The following is a 17503-nucleotide window of genomic DNA, read 5'->3' as shown; positions in this document are numbered from 1 at the left end:
AAATTTGCTTGATGTTTGTGGTTAATCGCCTATATAAACAATATTTTTAGGCTGGGCACAGTGGTTCAGGCCTGTAATCCCAGCACTTTGAGAGGTCGAGGCAGGTGGATTACTTGAGGCCAGGAGTTAAGACCAGCTTGGCCAACATGGCAAAACCCCATCTCTACTAAAAATACAAAAATTAGCCAGGTGTGGTGGTGGGTGCCTGTAAATCCCAGCTACTCAGGAGGCTGAGGCATGAGAATCACTTCAACCTGGGAGGTGGAGGCTGCAGTAAGCCAAGATTGTGCCATTGCACTCCAGCCTGGGAGACACAGCAAGACTCTGGTCTCAAAAAAAAATTTATCGGTTTCAAGTTTTCATTTCTTACTATTGTGTTCAATGAACTACATCCTCCAAATGATGCATTTATAACTCCACACTCCCTTTTTCAACAAACAGGTTCAGAGAACACGCTTGTTTCCTTAGAAGTGTTAAAATACAGTTAATAAAACTACTTATCTCTAAAAAACATCTGGAGGGTCCAGGAAATACTAAGAGAATAATTCCTGATTCTTAGCTAATAAGCATTTATTGAGACTCATCATACAAAGAAATCAACGTGACACTGAAATATATTAACCAGTACTAGACTATGAAAAACAATCGGCTTCAATGACTCCCAGACCTCCTACTTTATTTGGGAATAACTGGTCTTTACTACTCTCTTTAACTTCAAGAGTCATCCTACGGCTGAGTACAGTTGTTCACACCTGTATCCCAGCACGTTTGAGAGGCCCAAGCATGAGGATCCTTCAAGGTCAGGAGTTTGAGAAGAGCCTGGACAACATGGCAAGAGTTTGTCTCTACAAAAATTTAAAAATTAACTGGGCATGGTGGCATGAGCCTGCTGCCCTTGCTACTTGGGAGGCTGAGGCAGGAGGATCACTTGAGCCCCAGAGTTCAAGACTGCAGTGGCTACGATTATACCACTGCACTCCACCCTGGGTGCCCAAGTGAGACCGCTTCTTTAATTTAAAAAAAAAAAAAAAAGGTCGTCCTAACTGATAGTTTCAAGACTTTTGAAGATGTACTTAAAAAAAGAAAAAAAAAGCTGCAGGGGGAATATACATGATTATAAATAAAATACAGTAGTCTGTGTGTAAAATATTTCCTGAAGCCGGCTGATGGGTACATGGAAATTCATTAAATAAACATCAACACAACAGTCCGCCATACTCATATGAACATATATCTGTACTTAATCATTAATACAAGTAACACACAAAAGTGCTGACAACCCTCAACTAGAAACAAAGACTAAACCAGAACAAGGTATTACTATACATGGTTTATACATGGTTTACTACTATACACGGGTCACCATGGGGAAAAAATTACCTACCTCCATAAGCCTGAATTGTACTATTTTAAATAGTATATAAAATGAATGATCTCAGATTATTCAGAATAGAGCCAGATATGGTGGTATGCATCTACAGTAGTCCCAGCTACTTAGGAGGTTGAATTGGAAGGATCACCTGAGCCCAGGAGTTCAAGGCTGTAGGGCACCATGATTGCTCCTATAAACAGCCACTGCACCAGCCTGGACAACACAGTGAGACCCCCTAACTCTTAAAAAACTAATTATTATTCAGAATGACAGAAACAGATTATTTCCAAAGGGCGTAAGTACCCCAAGTTGAATATTTCTGAGTATTCTTGTTCCTATTTGCCAAAAATGCTTTAAACGATTAAAGCCTTGGTTTTTAAGGTTTAATAGTAAAATTTTAATTATTCACTGACAATCTTTTAAAGCACTGTTAACTTTCTGGGCACTAAATGCATTTTTTATTTAGACAGTCCCTAGAAACAGTTAAGAGAATGTATATTTTTAGGCCGGGCGCGGTGGCTCAAGCCTGTAATCCCAGCACTTTGGGAGGCCGAGATGGGCGGATCACGAGGTCAGGAGATAGAGACCATCCTGGCGAACACGGTGAAACCCCGTCTCTACTAAAAAGTACAAAAAAACTAGCCAGGCAAGGTGGCGGGCACCTGTAGTCCCGGCTACTCGGGAGGCTGAGGCAGGAGAATGGCGTGAACCCGAGAGGCGGAGCTTGCAGTGAGCTGAGATCCAGCCACTGCACTCCCGCCTGGGCGACAGAGTGAGACTCCGTCTCAAAAAAAAAAAAGAGAATGTATATTTTTGTAATAGACTGAGAACAATAAAATACAGCAAATCTGCTTAAAATAAGAATACAACACACTTCAAATCTAAATTTGGAAATTAGCTGGTCATGGTGGCACAATCCTGTAATCCCAGCTACTTGGGAGGCTAAGGCAGGAGAATCTCTTGAACCTGAGAGGCAGAGGTCGCAGTGAGCTGTGATCTCGCTACTGCACTCCAGCCTGGAGTATATATGAAATATACATCATATATATATATATATAAACTAAATATCAAGCCAATAAACATGGTTAATGCCAAGAACATCAGATCTCCACATTCAGATCTCTTCAAATTTTAATCTTAGTTAAATAATACTTAAACCTTTAAATAATAACAAGGCAGCCCAAAATAAACTATTTATGGGAAAAGATTTAAACAATTTACAGACTGATTTTTCACACTTGCACAGGTAACCACTGGTGTCATATTTTGATAAGAAATCCAGGCCGGGTCAGGTGAGGTGGCTTACGCCTGTAATCCCAGCGCTTTGGGAGGCCAAGGTGGGTGGTTCACTTGAGGTCAGGAGTTTGAAACCAGCCCGGCCAACATGGTAAAATCGTCTCTACTAAAAATACAAAAAAAAAAAAAAAAAAAAAAATAGCCAGGCATGGTAGCAGGCACCTGTGGCCCCAGCTACTTGGGAGGCTGAGGCAGGAGAATCACTTGAACCTGGGAGGCGGAGGTTGCAGTGAACTGAGATCACGCCATTGCACTCCAGCCTAGGCGATACAGCAAGACTCCGTCTCAAAAAAAAAAAAAAAAAAAAAGGAAAAAAAAAAGACATCCAGGCCAGGCGTGGTGGCTTGCATCTGTAATCCCAGCCCTTTGGAAGGCCGAGATGGGTGGATCACCTGAGGTCAGGAGTTCCAAGACCAGCCTGGCTAACATGGTGAAACCCTGTTTCTACTTAAAATACAAAAAATTAGCCAGGCATGGTGGTACGCAGCACCTGTAATCCCAGCTACTGGGGAGGCTAAGGCAGGAGAACTGCTTGAGTCTGAGAGGCCGAGGTTGAAGTGAGCCAAAATCCAGCTTGGGCAACAAGAGCAAAACTCCGTCTCAACCAAAAAAAAAAAAAAAAAGGAAATCCAATAAAACCAAGATACTCTCCAGCTCCGTATCTGTAACCCTTTGGCCATTAATGATTGTTAATTTTTGAAATTCAAAGTTAGTTTTTGAAATAATTTATGTAGCATTCTACTTTTGGGTAGACTGATCATTCATCTGATACAATAAATAGACCCTGTTCTAGATGCTTTGGATATAGCAGTAAACAATACAATGTCCCTGCCCTTATGAACTTACATTCTAGTGACTGGTTGAGAAAATTTTATGCAAGTCTACTTCTCAGCACTTATTCTGTATTTCATATTCTCATGGCTTTTGCATATGTACTATCAAAGATACTTCAGGGCCAGGAGTGGTGGATCATGCCTGTAATCTCGGCACTTTGGGAGGCCGAGGTGGGCTGATCACCTGAGGTCAGGAGTTTGAGACCAGCCTGGCCAATCAACATGGTGACACCCCATCTCTACTAAAAGTACAAAAATTAGCCAGGCATGGTGGCATGCGCCTGTAATCCCACCTACTTCGGAGAGGAAGAAGAATTGTTTATACCTAGGAGGCGGAGGTTGCAGTGAGTTGAGATCACACCAGTGCACTCCAACCTGGGCAACAAACCAACACTCCTTCTCCAAAACAAAAAAAGATACTTCAGCAGTTTTTAAAGTTTGGGTTTGTATGTACCCACGTAGCTGATTTTCAGATTAGGCTTTAAAAGAGAGTCAGGGAAGCAATAAAACAAGGAGTTTCAAATATAAAAGGTGCACCTGGGATAAAACCTGGAACCTACTGGGGCACCATAAAATTCGACTGGAATATCTGACAACCAATAATCCCATCCAATCACTTCAAATACGCAGATAAATTTTTACTTTAATAACTTTCGGCTGGGCATGGTGCCACATTCCTGTAATCTCAGCACTTTGAGAGGCCTAGGCTGGTGGATCCCTAGAGCCCAGGAGTGTGAGACCAGCCAGGACAACATGGTGAAAGTGAAACTTTGTCTCTACAAAAATAACACAAAAATAAGCCGGGTGTGGCTGGGCATAGCTGTTGTTCCAGCTACTTGGGAGACTCAGGCAGGAGAATCACTTGAACTCAGGAGGCAGAAGTTACAGTGAGCTAAGATAACACCACTGCACTCCAGCCTGGGCAACAGGGAGAGACTGTCTCAATAAATAAATAAATAAGACTGTGACAATATCAAAGTCCCCAATAAAAAATAATATTGACTGTGACAATATCAAAGTCCCTAACCCTATCTGTAAGTATTTTTCAAGATTGGTTCTTTTTAGGAGGCTGAGGCAGGCAGATCACTTGAGGTCAAGAGTTTGAGACCAGCCTGGGCAACATGGTAAAACCCAATCTCTAAATATACAAAAATTAGCCACGGGCGGTGGCTCACGCCTGTAATCCCAGCACTTTGGGAGGCCGAGGTAGGCAGATCATGAGGTCAGGAGATTGAGACCATCCTGGCCAACATGGTGAAACTCCAACTCTACTAAAATACAAAAACACAAAAAATTATCCAGGCCTGGTGGCGTGTGCCTGTAGTCCCAGCTGTTCGGGAGGCTGAGGCTGGGGAATCGCTTGAATCTGGGAGACTGAGGTTGCAGTGAGCCGAGACTGTGCCATTGTACTCCAGCCTGGTGTCAGAGCAAGACTCCACCTCGAAAAAAAAAATTAGGCCGGGCGCAGCGGCTCATGCCTGTAATCCCAGCACTCTCGGAGGGCAAGGTGGGCAGATCATCTGAGGTCAGCAGTTTGAGACCAGCCTGACCAACATGGCAAAACCCCGTTTCTACGAAAAATACAAAAGTAGGCAGGCATGGTGGCATGTGCCTGTAATCTCAGCCACTTGGGAGGCTGGGGCAGGAAAATCACTTGAACCTGGGAGTGGGAGGTTGCAGTGAGCCGAGATCATACCACTGCACTCCAGCCTGGGCAACAGAGCAAGACTCTGGCTCAAAAAAAAAAAAAGATTAGCCGAGCCTAGTGGCACACACCTGTAATCACAGCTACTCGGGAGGCTGAGGCAGGAGACTTGCTTGATCCCAGGAGGCAGAGGTTGCAGTGAGCCAAGATGGCATCACTGCATTCCAGCCTGGCAAGAGTGTGACCTTGTCTCAATAAAATAAAACAAAATATGTAAAATTCCAGTTGAAACAGAACGAACTAGCCTACTCCCAAATCCTTAGTGAATGAGATGCCTCCAAGGATGTTTCAGAAACATCTGAAAGTCACTGCCCTACGTAACTGAATTACCTAAAAAACTAACAAAAAATTGTTTTAAGTATTTCTAGATTTAAGATTCCTAAATGGTATAGAATACTGTGGTTTTTTTATTGTGAGACACTTAACAGCACAATTTCTCTAAGCCTTAGTTTTTCTCAACTGTAAAATGATGGCTTTACACTAGAAGATATGAGGGTCTACCTATGGTAAAGTTACACTATGATGAGGGCTATAATAAAATTAGTGGTGCTGATTTCTGAATTTTGAACAGGCATACTATGACAGTATACATTTTCCACGTCCTAAGATCTTAATTTCAAGTTTCTGTTAACATCTTTGCTTTATATTTAAAGCCTACTATAAATTATTTGTCATGTATCTTTTTTCGAGATGACAAGGAACTAGATGGAAATATTTTTTTAAAGCTATCAATTTCCTTATCTTTCCTCAGGGAAGATATGTACCAGAAGAAATGTGTTGGGGAAAAAAATGACAACTTGGTTTAGGTTTTTCTGTTTTGCTTAAATCTGAAAGGGCATACTGCCTACAGTGAATTTAGCAGGGAGAAAAGTGGGCCAAAATGAGGAAAAGAGAGCGACTACAATATGAAAATATTCTAGAAGAATAGAAAAGTAATCCAAGCTTTTTATTTTTTCTTTTTTTTAAACAGAGTCTCGCTCTTTTGCTCAGGCTGGAGTGCAGTGGCACAATCTCAGCTCACTGCAACCTCCACCTCCAGGGTTCGAGCGATTCTCCTGCCTCAGCCTCCAGAGTAGCTGGAATCACAGGCACCCGCCACTATGCCCGGATAATTTTTTTGTATTTTTAGTAGAGATGGGGTTTCAACATGTTAGCCAGGCTGGTCTCGAACTCCTGACCTCAGATGATTCCCCCGGGCTCGGCCTCCCAAAGTGCTGGGACTACAGGCATGAGCCACTGCACCCAGCCGCAAGCTTTTGAAGTATAGTAACTTTCTGAGATAAAGAAAATATTCATATTTCTTATAAAAATCATTAAACATATAATTATTTTGATCCTCTGTTCTGTCTTACTTCCTCTGATTAATTTATTATTTATTTATTTATTTTGAGACAGAGTCTTGCTCTGTCACCCAGGCTAGAGTGCAGTGGTGTGATCTCGGCTCTCTGCAACCTTTACCTCCAGGGTTCAAGTAATACTCCTGCCTCAGCTTCCTAAGTAGCTGGGATTACAGGTGCAGGCCACCACACCTGGCTGGTTTTTTACATTTTCAGTGGACATGGGGTTTCACCATATTGGTTGGTCAGGCTGGTGTCAAACTCCTGACCTCAAGTGATCGGCCTCCCAAACTGCTGGGATTACAGGCATGAACCACCACGCCCAGCCCTGATTAATTTATTTTAAGAATTAGTTATGCCAGACCAGGCACGGCAGCTCAGGCCCATAATCCCAGCACTTTGGGAGGCTGAGGCAGGTAGACCACCTGAGGTCAGGAGTTCAAAACCACCCTGGCGAACTGGGTGTGGTGGCACACGCCTGTAATCCCAGCTACTCAGGAGGCTGAGGCAGAAATCGCTTGAACCCAGAGGTGGAGGCTGCAGTGAGCCGAGATTGTGCCACTGCACTCCAGCCTGGCCCAACAGAGCGAGTCTCTGTCTCAAAAAAAAAAAAAAAAAAAAAAAAAAAAGCATCAGTTATACTAGAGTAATGAAAGGTAAAACGTTTTACATGCATTTTCACAAAACTCAATAGCAAAAAATCCCAAACTGTCAGTTATGAAGAGAATTTTTAGAAATCACACTCTCCATTTCTAAGTGCTTGATATAAAGTTCCAACCTCTTTACAATGAAGAAAAGGCAGGAAATGCATTTCTGGATACTTTTTTCCTTTGTGACAGTCTTACTATGTTGTCCAGGCTACATTTGAAATCCTGAGTTCAGGCAATCTTCCCCACCTTAGCCTCCAAAGTAGCTGGCGCTATAGGTATGTACCACCATGCCTGGCTTTTCTGTATTCTTTTTCTAAATAATCTAAAATACTGGTAAATCATATTCTGCTGCAAGTGACAGATCTTAGACACAAGGTCCAGAAAACTAAAGGGCAACCTTTAGTCATATGATCTTTAGGTACACAACAAAGAAAAAGCATCATAAAGTCAACAGTTAAGGCCAGGCACAGTGGCTCCTGCCTGTAATCCTAGTGCTTTGGGAGGCTGAGTTGGGAGGATTGCTTGAGTTGTAAACCTTTCAGAATTGAAGCAGAGATTTGAGGACTAGATAAAGGACATTGTAAGACTCCAAAAGTGTCATACAATGGTGTACTTAAGGACCTGAAAAACTTAACAGCTCACCATGTGTACAAATAGCTTATAATTACAGAGCTATGGCTTCGTAGCAGTCATTCCCTATAGAACAAATGCTTTTTGGGACAGAGTGTGATAGTTCATACCTCTTTATGTTCAAGATGCCTATTTCTACTCTGCTGTTCAAATGAAGAATGAAAAACACTGAATTATAACTGTTGATTCTTATTTCCTTTTTTGTTTTTTGTTTGTTTGTTTGTTTTGAGGCAGGGTCTCACTCTGTTGCCCAGGGTAGAATGTAGTGGTGTGATCATAGCTCACTTGGAAGTCTTGAATTCCTGAGCTCAAGCAACCCTCCTGTCTCAGCTTCCCAGACAGTTAGGACTTCAGGAAATACCACCATGCCAAGCTAATTTTTTTTATTATTCTTTTTGTAGAGACGGGGCTTCACTATGTTGACCAGACTAGACTCAAACTCCTGGCCTCAAGTGGTTTTGTTAATGTTGTTCTCAAAATTTATCTCAAGTGGTAATTTAGCCAGTAAATAAAAATTAAAAGTAAATGTTTAAAATAACTTTAACAGTTAAATTTTATACAATATTAAACACGGAGACCTACAGTATACTATAGACAATCATAGATTTTATGGATTTCAGATGCAGTACAGCGCAGTATAAAATAATTATGAAAATGTTAGAAAGTAGACAAGGGAGTTTATTATGGCTGGGTGCTGTGGTTCACGCCTGTAATCCCAATACTTTGGGGGGCTGAGGCAGGAGGATTACTTGAGGCCAGGAGTTGAAGACAAGCCTGGGTAAAATGGCGAGACCTAGTCTCTACAAAAAATACAAAAATTAGTTGAGCATGGTGGTGTGTGCCTGTAGCTCCAACTACTCAGGAGGTTGAGGTGGGAGAAACTCATGAGCTCAGGAAGTGGAGGCTGCAGTGGGCAGTGTTCACAGCCTGGCTGACAGAGCAAGACTCTGTCTCAAAAAAAAAAAAAAGCCAGGCGCTTTGAGGCCAAGGCGGACGGATCAAAAGGTCAGGAGTTCAAGACCAGCCTCACCAACATGGTGAAACCCCATCTCTACTAAAAATACAAATGTTAGGGCTGGGCACGGTGGCTCATGCCTGTAATCCCAGCACTTTGGAAGGCCAAGATGGGTGAATCACGAGGTCAGGAGTTCAAGACCAGCCTGGCCAATATGATGAAACTTCAGCTCTACTAAAAATACAAAAATTAGCTAGGCGTGGTGACAGGTGTCTATAATCCCAGCTACTTGGGAGGCTGAGGCAGAAGAATCGCTTGAACCCAGGAGGCAGAGGCTGCAATAAGCCAAGATCATGCCACTGCACTCCAGCTTGGGTGACAAGAGCAAGACTCCATCTCAAAAGAATAAATAAATAAATAAAAATAAAAATACAAAAATTAGCTGGGCATGGTGGCGCACGCCTGTAATCCCAGCTACACCGGAGGCTGAGGCAGGAGAATTGCCTGAAGCCAGGCGTTGGAGGTAAGAGCGAGCTGAGATCACACCACTGCACTCCAAGCCTGGGTGACAGAGCGAGACTGTATCTAAAAAAAAAAAAAAGTTTAGAGTTCATTATATTTATTATCTGCCATAGTCCTTCCAAATTCCTGTTCTCAGAAACTGGATTTCTTGCCTTGTAGTATTACACCTTTTTTTTTTTTTTTTTTTTTGAGATGGAGTCTCGCTCTGTCGCCCAGGCTGGAGTGCAGTGGCGCGATCTTGACTCACTGCAAGTTCCGCCTCCTGAGTTCACACCATTCTTCCGCCTCAGCCTCCCGAGTAGCTGGGACTACAGGTGCCCGCCACCACGCCCAGCTAATTTTTTTTTTTTTTGGTATTTTTAGTAGAGACGGGGTTTCACCGTGTTAGCCAGGATGATCTCCATATCCTGACCTCGTGATCTGCCTGCCTCAGCCTCCCAAAGTGCTAGGATTAAAGGCGCGAGCCACCGCGCCTGGCCAGTATTATACTTTAAAATAAACCTAGGCTCTTTTTTTCCCATTAACATAACACAGTTTCAACTCTCTTTCCTACTGGAAAAAGTCAAAGGTGTTTCCTGTTGCATATGCCTTGATACATATCTCTTTGGGGCATGTCCTTAATTTTAACTCTTCCTATCAAAGAAGAAACCACTCATTTGGCTAAGAAACTCATTGCTTCTGAAAAGGCAAGTCAGAAATCTTTCTTCATTTCAGTCATTTCTGGCAAATGAGAACTAAAGCCAGCTCAAGGTTTAGCCCCTACTAGCTCCCCACCAGCATCAGATGCAGCTATGAAGGGAAGCTACTTGTAATCATTTCAACCAAATCCAAAAGTCAGAGAATCAAACTCTTTGTTCCATATTTCAACAGGTCCACCATTATGCAGTTTATCTTCCAAATTAAAACAATGATACTCTAAGATCAACATTTCTGCAGACATAGAATCAAAATTGAGCTTTACATTATTAAGAGGAGCAATATTTTAAGTGATAATACTCCCAAATTAAGCTGTGTGGATATAAGTATTTACTAATATATTTCCCCACTGATTCCACAATATAAGTGTGTAAAAATCTTAACAAAAATATATACTGTACTAGATAAAAGTCTACTCTGTTTAACAGTAAAAGGAACTACTTTAAAAATAATTTTATTTCTGAACTAAAAGTACAAATGCTATATAACTACCTCTGTATTCCAAATAAAACATGCTTTTAAAAAATTGCTGTAAAGAATGGAAAATATTATAAAACAAAACATATCAACCACTTTTGTGAGGAAACCCATTACTGAAGATTTAAGTAATCATCCTGAATAAACAAACAATAAAGGATGCAAATCCCCCCTCACAAGTCAATTCTTTTGACACAGAATTAAAACTTTATCAAGTAGTTCATTACTGCAGCATATCAGTAATCAAACAATACATTTAGTAAATACATACAGTTCCAGAAAGGACATCATGAGGACAACAGTTGAGAAGGTGACTCTTGCATACTCTGTCATCACTGAATTTGATTCGTTGACGAGTAGTATCTCCTGTAATATAGAAGAGTTAATAACATTCACGGTTAGACAACTGGAAAGTATTATTCTGAGAGCCCTACTATTACTAGCTTTTTATGTGTGGCTATATACACACATTATAAATCAGCTCAAGAGGGATTAGTTTTTATATACATCCTATAGAAAAACTATTTTAGACAACATGCAGTTGCAGTAAGTGTACTGCATACATAATTCAAATAGTCAAAGTGAGAAAGCAATGCATTCTGTTAAATAGAGTACTTCAGAAAAGCATAGGATTTTAGAGCAGGAATGGACTTTAAAGATTATCGAGTCCAACTCCTTCATACTACAGATGAGAAAACTGAGGCCCCGAGAGGTTAAGCAACTTGCAGACCCACTAAGAGAGTTTATACTGGTATACAATGTTCCCTTCTTGACACTAAGTATTGATATATTTTTATTTACAGTAATTGAAAAACATAAAAAATAATCTTGCAAACATTGCATACACACTGCGAATCCCCACTGAACCCCAGACGCCATTTCTTCCACTATTTTGTTCCAGCTGAAGTGTCTCCCTTTTGCTGCTGGGAGGAGTTAGAGAGGGTAGAATAACGCGTTTAAGAGCGTACAAACCTGGAAGAAGGACTTACACACCAGTCAAACAAAGGCACATTGCCTAATGAAACGTTAACTTTAATGCGTCCAAAGGTTCCATACCTCCAAGTTTTATGTAGTCTGAGCTTTTCTATACTGCCAAACTGGGTATATTTAAATTCATTCTGTCTTCATATAACACAATACACCTACCTCCTAAGCAAAAGAAGCATCCAACCTGCTTATCAAATATGGCTATCTACTCAAAACGTTAAAGAATCTAAGAAAAAGAAAGGTAACTAGCTCCAATAACAAAATACAGACGTTAGTTACAATTTTTTTGCTTAGAATCTCTTCGGAAAGACAAAAGAAAAAACTCATAAGGATGTTTCCTTTCTATACAGAATAAGCCCTAAGAAATGTAGGTGTTTTATTTTAGCCTTAAACTGATACACTATCGATGAATGAAAACCTACTGGTGAAATACTGAAGCGAGAACTATTGGTGCCAAAAGAGATATAAATACCTCCGTACTTCACATGATATGCCTGGAGCACTCCAAAAACTTTCGTGTAGGATGTGATTCAATCATTTAGTTTCTGTATTTTCACATGTAAGTAACAAAAAAGATTAAAATTTTACCCCTTTATATGGTCATATACTAAAGAGCTTAACTTAAATTCAACTAAATACTATCATTTTTAGATGGGGTAAGATTTTGTTCAAATTGTTTTAACTTGGTTAAAGATATTTTCAAAACATTCTAATTTGCAACCAGGGTATATAAAATTTTAACAACAGTAATTTATAGTTAAAATGATGGCTTCAGAGCAGTTCAACAATAGGTTTTCTAGAAGCTCGTCTCTAGTAGGTTATTTTTGACACAATTTGGAATATTCAGTTTAGTGTTTACGCCTGCTACTATAATGAAAGTTATTTTGATGGTCCTTTTTCCTTTTAAACACAACTGCTTTTGTTCCACATTCATTAACACATCTGAAAAGTTAGCGATAACTCACGGCTTGGCGAATGCGGGGCCTTTCTGACACTCCCTTGCAGATTGAGGTAGGCAGGCATACATACATTGAACCTTTACAAATAAAACAAGGGGCCAGATTGTTCATTTTGTATAGAATAAACTCTGCCAGCAATTTCAATACAGCATCTAGAAGTACATGTTGACTGTAAAGATTCTTTTATATAAAAACAAAAGTGAACAAAATCAGGGTGTTTCATTTTTAAAATACTGACTTAACAAGCATAACCCCAGATAACTGTATGACTGACTACAGGTAAAAGTCCAAAGCTGGAGCTCTGGACAGTGTCTTTGAACCAAGTGGGGTTTTAAAAAATTATGTCTTTAAAAAGTATGTTTCATCAAGACTTTGGTGAGGACCTCAAGCTCATGTTAGAATGGTACTATGATAAGCTCATTATCAGAATGTCAATGCTATTTAATTACAGGCGTTTGGCTTCCTACCATTTAAGAAAAAAATTTCATTTTAAATCTGTACCCTAATTATATTAAGGAATTTTAAAATGATAAAATTTTAAAGTTGAAACAAAAAAACAAAACAAAACAAAAAAACCCTTATGTATCTATTAGTTTTCCTGCTAAAAGTATCTAAATGTTTTGGTAATGCAACAGCAGAATCATTTCAGTGCTCTGTTAAACTAGTGGCTCAGGCCTTAGAATAAAATCAGTATTCATGAAGTTTTACTAATCAAACATTTTATCAACTAGAGTAACTAATTTCTGCTTAACAACTTACATTCAAATATTAAGTTAATTGTGCCCTGAAGACACAGCTATCAGTTAAAATATGAACAATTCCTAATAGGAATATAGCAAACCAGCAAGTATCCCTAGTGAGTTTTTTCGCGTTTTTTAAAATTTTTATGGATACATAGTAATTGTACATATTTTCCCTGGTGAGCTTTTAAAATCAGAATCTGTTTCTATAAATGCCAAAAAGCATTTTAAAATAACTTCTCACCGCAAATGAATGGGTGCTCCATAAATATTTGATAACTGTAGCAAACACAACAAATACAGCTATCAAACAGCAGCCATTATAGAAATCTTTAAAATAATGATATAATAAAACGCTTAATAATTTGAGATACAGCAATACTCTGAGAGGGAATAGCAACTGACTGTTTATTGATATTTTTAAAGTTCTGCTTAGGGGACTTTAATAAAGGTTGACATTTTAAAACAATCTGGCTGCATAACCATGCAGTACTTAACAAATTTATTTGGGCTTATTCCATGGAAGTACAATTCAGCTAAATCAACAATGATTTTTAAAAGAAAAATGCTGGTATAATTTGGTTTCTGTCAAGATATCTGGCCCAAACCATGTTTTTCGTAAGAAACTAGGTAAAACAGCGCCTACTTTATAAAAAGAAGAAGAAAGAACTGCAAATAGGAACCAAATCACCTTATAATAAAAGAAATTATTTTCAATTTAATGTGTTTTATCTTTGGGTTTTGTGGGCATAAAGTCATATAAAAATAACCTAAATTATGGGGGGAAAAAAAGTATCCTGTCACACTGACATTGGACCCAAATCACAGAATCAAACCTATCAGTGACCACATCTGCTGTGCTAGGCAATGGAATTACAAAGGGGCATATAAGACAAGCTCTCTCCCCACAAGGAGCCAATGATTTTGCTAAAGAAATAGGACATATTAATTTTTAAAATTTTTTAAATTTTTTTGTAGAGACAGGGTCTCACTACGTTGCCCAGACTGATCTCCAACTCCTGGCCTCAAATGACCCTCCCTCCTCGGCCTCCCAACATGCTGGGATTACAGGCAGGAGCCACTGCACCCAGCCGAGGATATATTAATGGAGTAATAAGTTATAATACAAGATAACATGATCCAAGTATCAAATGTATGTTTCAATTAGGTAGTACTTCAGGAATTCTTAGCCTAAAATTACCACCAAGAATGGAGATATTGGGAAAAGCTTCATGCAGTAAGTAGCCAAAATTTGACGGAAAGACAGGACTTAGATCAAAGGAAAGTAGAAAAACAAGCACTACAACCTGGAGTAATAGCTTTGACAAAGCTTATAGAAACAAGGTTTGGGGGGACAGTCCTAAGTAAACCGTATTTGGCTTTGGCAAATGGCTTCATGTAGAAGAATTGCAGAGTTGGGATCAGAACAACACTTTTTGAGTAACATTTGATTTCTTACAATTTTCATTTTTTAATCCAAATTTTTAGTGTATAAAGTAAAAAAATAAAATAAAATAATATAATGGAAGAGAAATCAGACGAAGTTACTTCTGTCAACAACAAAAAATATCCCACCTATAAAACCATGGAGATCTCTCTGTCCTATAACCTCTACAATAGTTCATTAGGCCTTGTACATAACTACACAGCCAAGTTTTTAGAATTAGAAACTTGATTTAGAACTCTAGCAAGCATTTTTCATTTTAATAGAAACATCAACTTTTCTAATAATTCCTATTTCTACCAAATTCTCTACCAAGCAACAACTTTCTTACCTCCCTCTTTTGTTCAACCCTTTCACGAGTTTCATGAATTATAATCTTTGAGAACACCTGAGTCACAAGTACACAATAAAAATGAGGATGCATATTATTCATCTCCAGGTCTGTCACCAATGTATCAGAACCTAAGGTGGTACTGAGGCAGGCAGTTCCATTCAGGGAATATGGACAGGTCACTTTAAAAAGAGGCCTCCTCTCTAAATTTGACTCAAATACTGCTATTCTCAAAATCCCCTTCCATATGTCAGGGGGGAAAAAAATAAGCCCACTGTAATTCCCAACACTTCCATTCTATGGTCCTGCCTTTTCTGAAACTTATATTAACACTTAAATTTTATTAGTAACATTACAACCTTAGCCTAGGTAGTATCTGACATGATTTTATACGTTGCATGCTATCTTCCCAATATCCACCCCCTCCCCCCAGTACTACCCACCCTCTCCCTCCCGTACAAACAAGAAACCAAATCAACTTTCATAGATTTAGGTGCTATTTTAAAAACATCAAAATTTTACTTTACCCATTCTCTCCGATGCTCCCTGTATTTTTTTAAGCTGTGAGTGGATGACCATGCTATGTGATCAACAACTGTGAAGGCTAAGCAAAAGTGAACTGAGTTTAGTATCGTAATTTCAAAAGAACCTTAAAGTTTGTAATATTTGACATATTTAATGGTATGCAGAATCCTATTTTACTGTACATTATCAGGCATTCATGGCAAGCAATTTATAATAACAATCAGTATTTATTTTGCACAGAATTAGCTTAGAGCTTAGCTTAGGAAAAACAAAGAGGGAGGAGAAAATGCAACAGCATACAAAGCAATGGAGACACTCCCATGTCTATAAATGGGGGCAGGGGAAGGGAAGCCCTCCCATATTCTCTAGTGTGGTAACTGAAGCCCTCCCCACAGGTACACTAGTTAAGGGTCACGTGTCACAGTGGGCTTGGGACAGGACAGTTTCCTTCCCTCTGAAATAAGATCCATAACCCTTCAGTGAAAGGAAAGCTAGAGCTCAAGAGGTGTACAACCAAAAGCTTAAAGCTTGTTTTTCTGACCCCTTGAATCCCTAAATGCAGAGAAATGTTCCTCCCTCTTTTTCCCTCCAATTTCCTCCCTCCATTTCTTCCAACATAAGCTGCTGAGTTCACATAATAACGTGGGAACTGTACAAAGATCCACGGCCAATTTCTAGTCTAGCCCAGGGCAGGAAGAGATCTAAAGCAGTGCACAAGTAAAACCTTGTGTCACTGGGCACGGTGGCTCATGTCTGTAATCCCAGCACTTTGGGTGGCCAAGGCAGGCAGATCACCTGAGGTCAGGAGTTCAAGGCTAGCCTGGCTAACATGGTGAAATCCCGTTGCTACTAAAAATATAAAAATTAGCTGGGTTTAGTGGCACATGTCTGTAATATCAGCTACTCAAGAAGCTGAGGTGGGAGAATCACTTGAACCTGGGAATTGGAGGTTGCAGTGAGCTGAGAGCGCCAGTGCACTCCAGCCTGGCCCACAGAGCAAGGCTCTCTCTCTGAAAACAAGCAAACAAAAAACCCTTGTGTCTTCATGTGGAATCAGAGTAAAAGCGATGACTACTGCTGCACAGTAACTATTATACTAAGGAGCCAATCTGATCATTTTTACACCTTCCTCAAACTTTCTCACCCACTCTACCAAATTCTCCCACCTACCTTTGTTGTTCCTTTAGAATTCAGCTTAAAATCCACCTATACAAATCCTTTTGTAATTAACCTTTTAAAAAAACATTACTCCCTTACTATATGTTCCCTTGTTCATACATACACTCAGTTTAACCCACTGTATATTTAAACAGTCCAAAGTATAGGGTTCATTTTACAAAAGGACTCATCACCATGTCTTAACATAATAATACAGATGCTTTGAAAACATTTAATACATCTTGATCTATGTAAAACTTTCCAGGCATATATTTATTACATTAGGGAAGAAAGATTACTATGCCAAAGATGGCAATGGGAAAAAACAATTATGACAGTCTGCCTTCCAAATGTGACATCAAGTAATCTCTAATAAAACAAAGCAGCTTTCCTTTCCTCCAGAAAATGCAAACACAAGGGTGCCATACAGCTCAGAAAAGCTATCCTTCTTAATCTTCTGGTTCATATGGTCCCACAAGTTTATAATCAGAAATAAGTACTAGTATCACCCCCCACCATAATCCCCATGACAAGCCTAACATTTTAAAAATGCAATGCCCATTATAGAAGAAATTTCCAGAACAAGTTCATTCTTGCTGGATAAGATCAAAGATTAATAACGTTTTTAAAATGTTAAAAATCTGGCCCACTTGTCTGTGAAAATCCGTATCACAAGATTATAAAGAATGAGACTGGGAAACAGCCTTGATAGTAGAAGAAAAAGCTTGTAGGATCTTTTGAAGCTAACCAGAATAGTGATGATGAAAATGTGAGAACAGGAATACTAAAGAATCTCCATTCCAATGGCTCTACTCCATGCCCTGCACCTATCTTCTCTCACTGTATTAATATAAGCAAAAGGTCTTGGCAGCTGGCAGGGATCAAT

At 39.5% G+C, this 17503-nt stretch overlaps 1 protein-coding gene across 9 annotated transcripts in view; it reads right to left on the bottom strand.

The window, feature by feature from the left end:
* LUC7L2 (LUC7 like 2, pre-mRNA splicing factor) overlaps positions 1 to 17503 on the bottom strand; it is a 66946-nt gene that overhangs the window by 39473 nt on the left and 9970 nt on the right. For 4 of the 9 annotated variants that reach the window (XM_073009389.1, XM_073009398.1, XM_073009397.1 and 1 more), the window contains one exon: positions 10745 to 10839. In XM_073009389.1, coding sequence (XP_072865490.1) covers positions 10745 to 10839 — 95 coding nt within the window. Of the gene's footprint in view, positions 1 to 10744; positions 10840 to 11318; positions 12497 to 15461; positions 15539 to 17503 lie in introns of those variants that run through there. The other 5 variants (XM_073009394.1, XM_073009393.1, XM_073009391.1 and 2 more) reach the window with 4 other exon arrangements.

Source organism: Chlorocebus sabaeus, chromosome 21 (genome assembly GCF_047675955.1).
Source record: "Chlorocebus sabaeus isolate Y175 chromosome 21, mChlSab1.0.hap1, whole genome shotgun sequence".
NCBI classification, from domain to species: Eukaryota; Metazoa; Chordata; class Mammalia; order Primates; family Cercopithecidae; genus Chlorocebus; species Chlorocebus sabaeus.
This window is presented reverse-complemented; position numbering and strand designations above follow the sequence as displayed.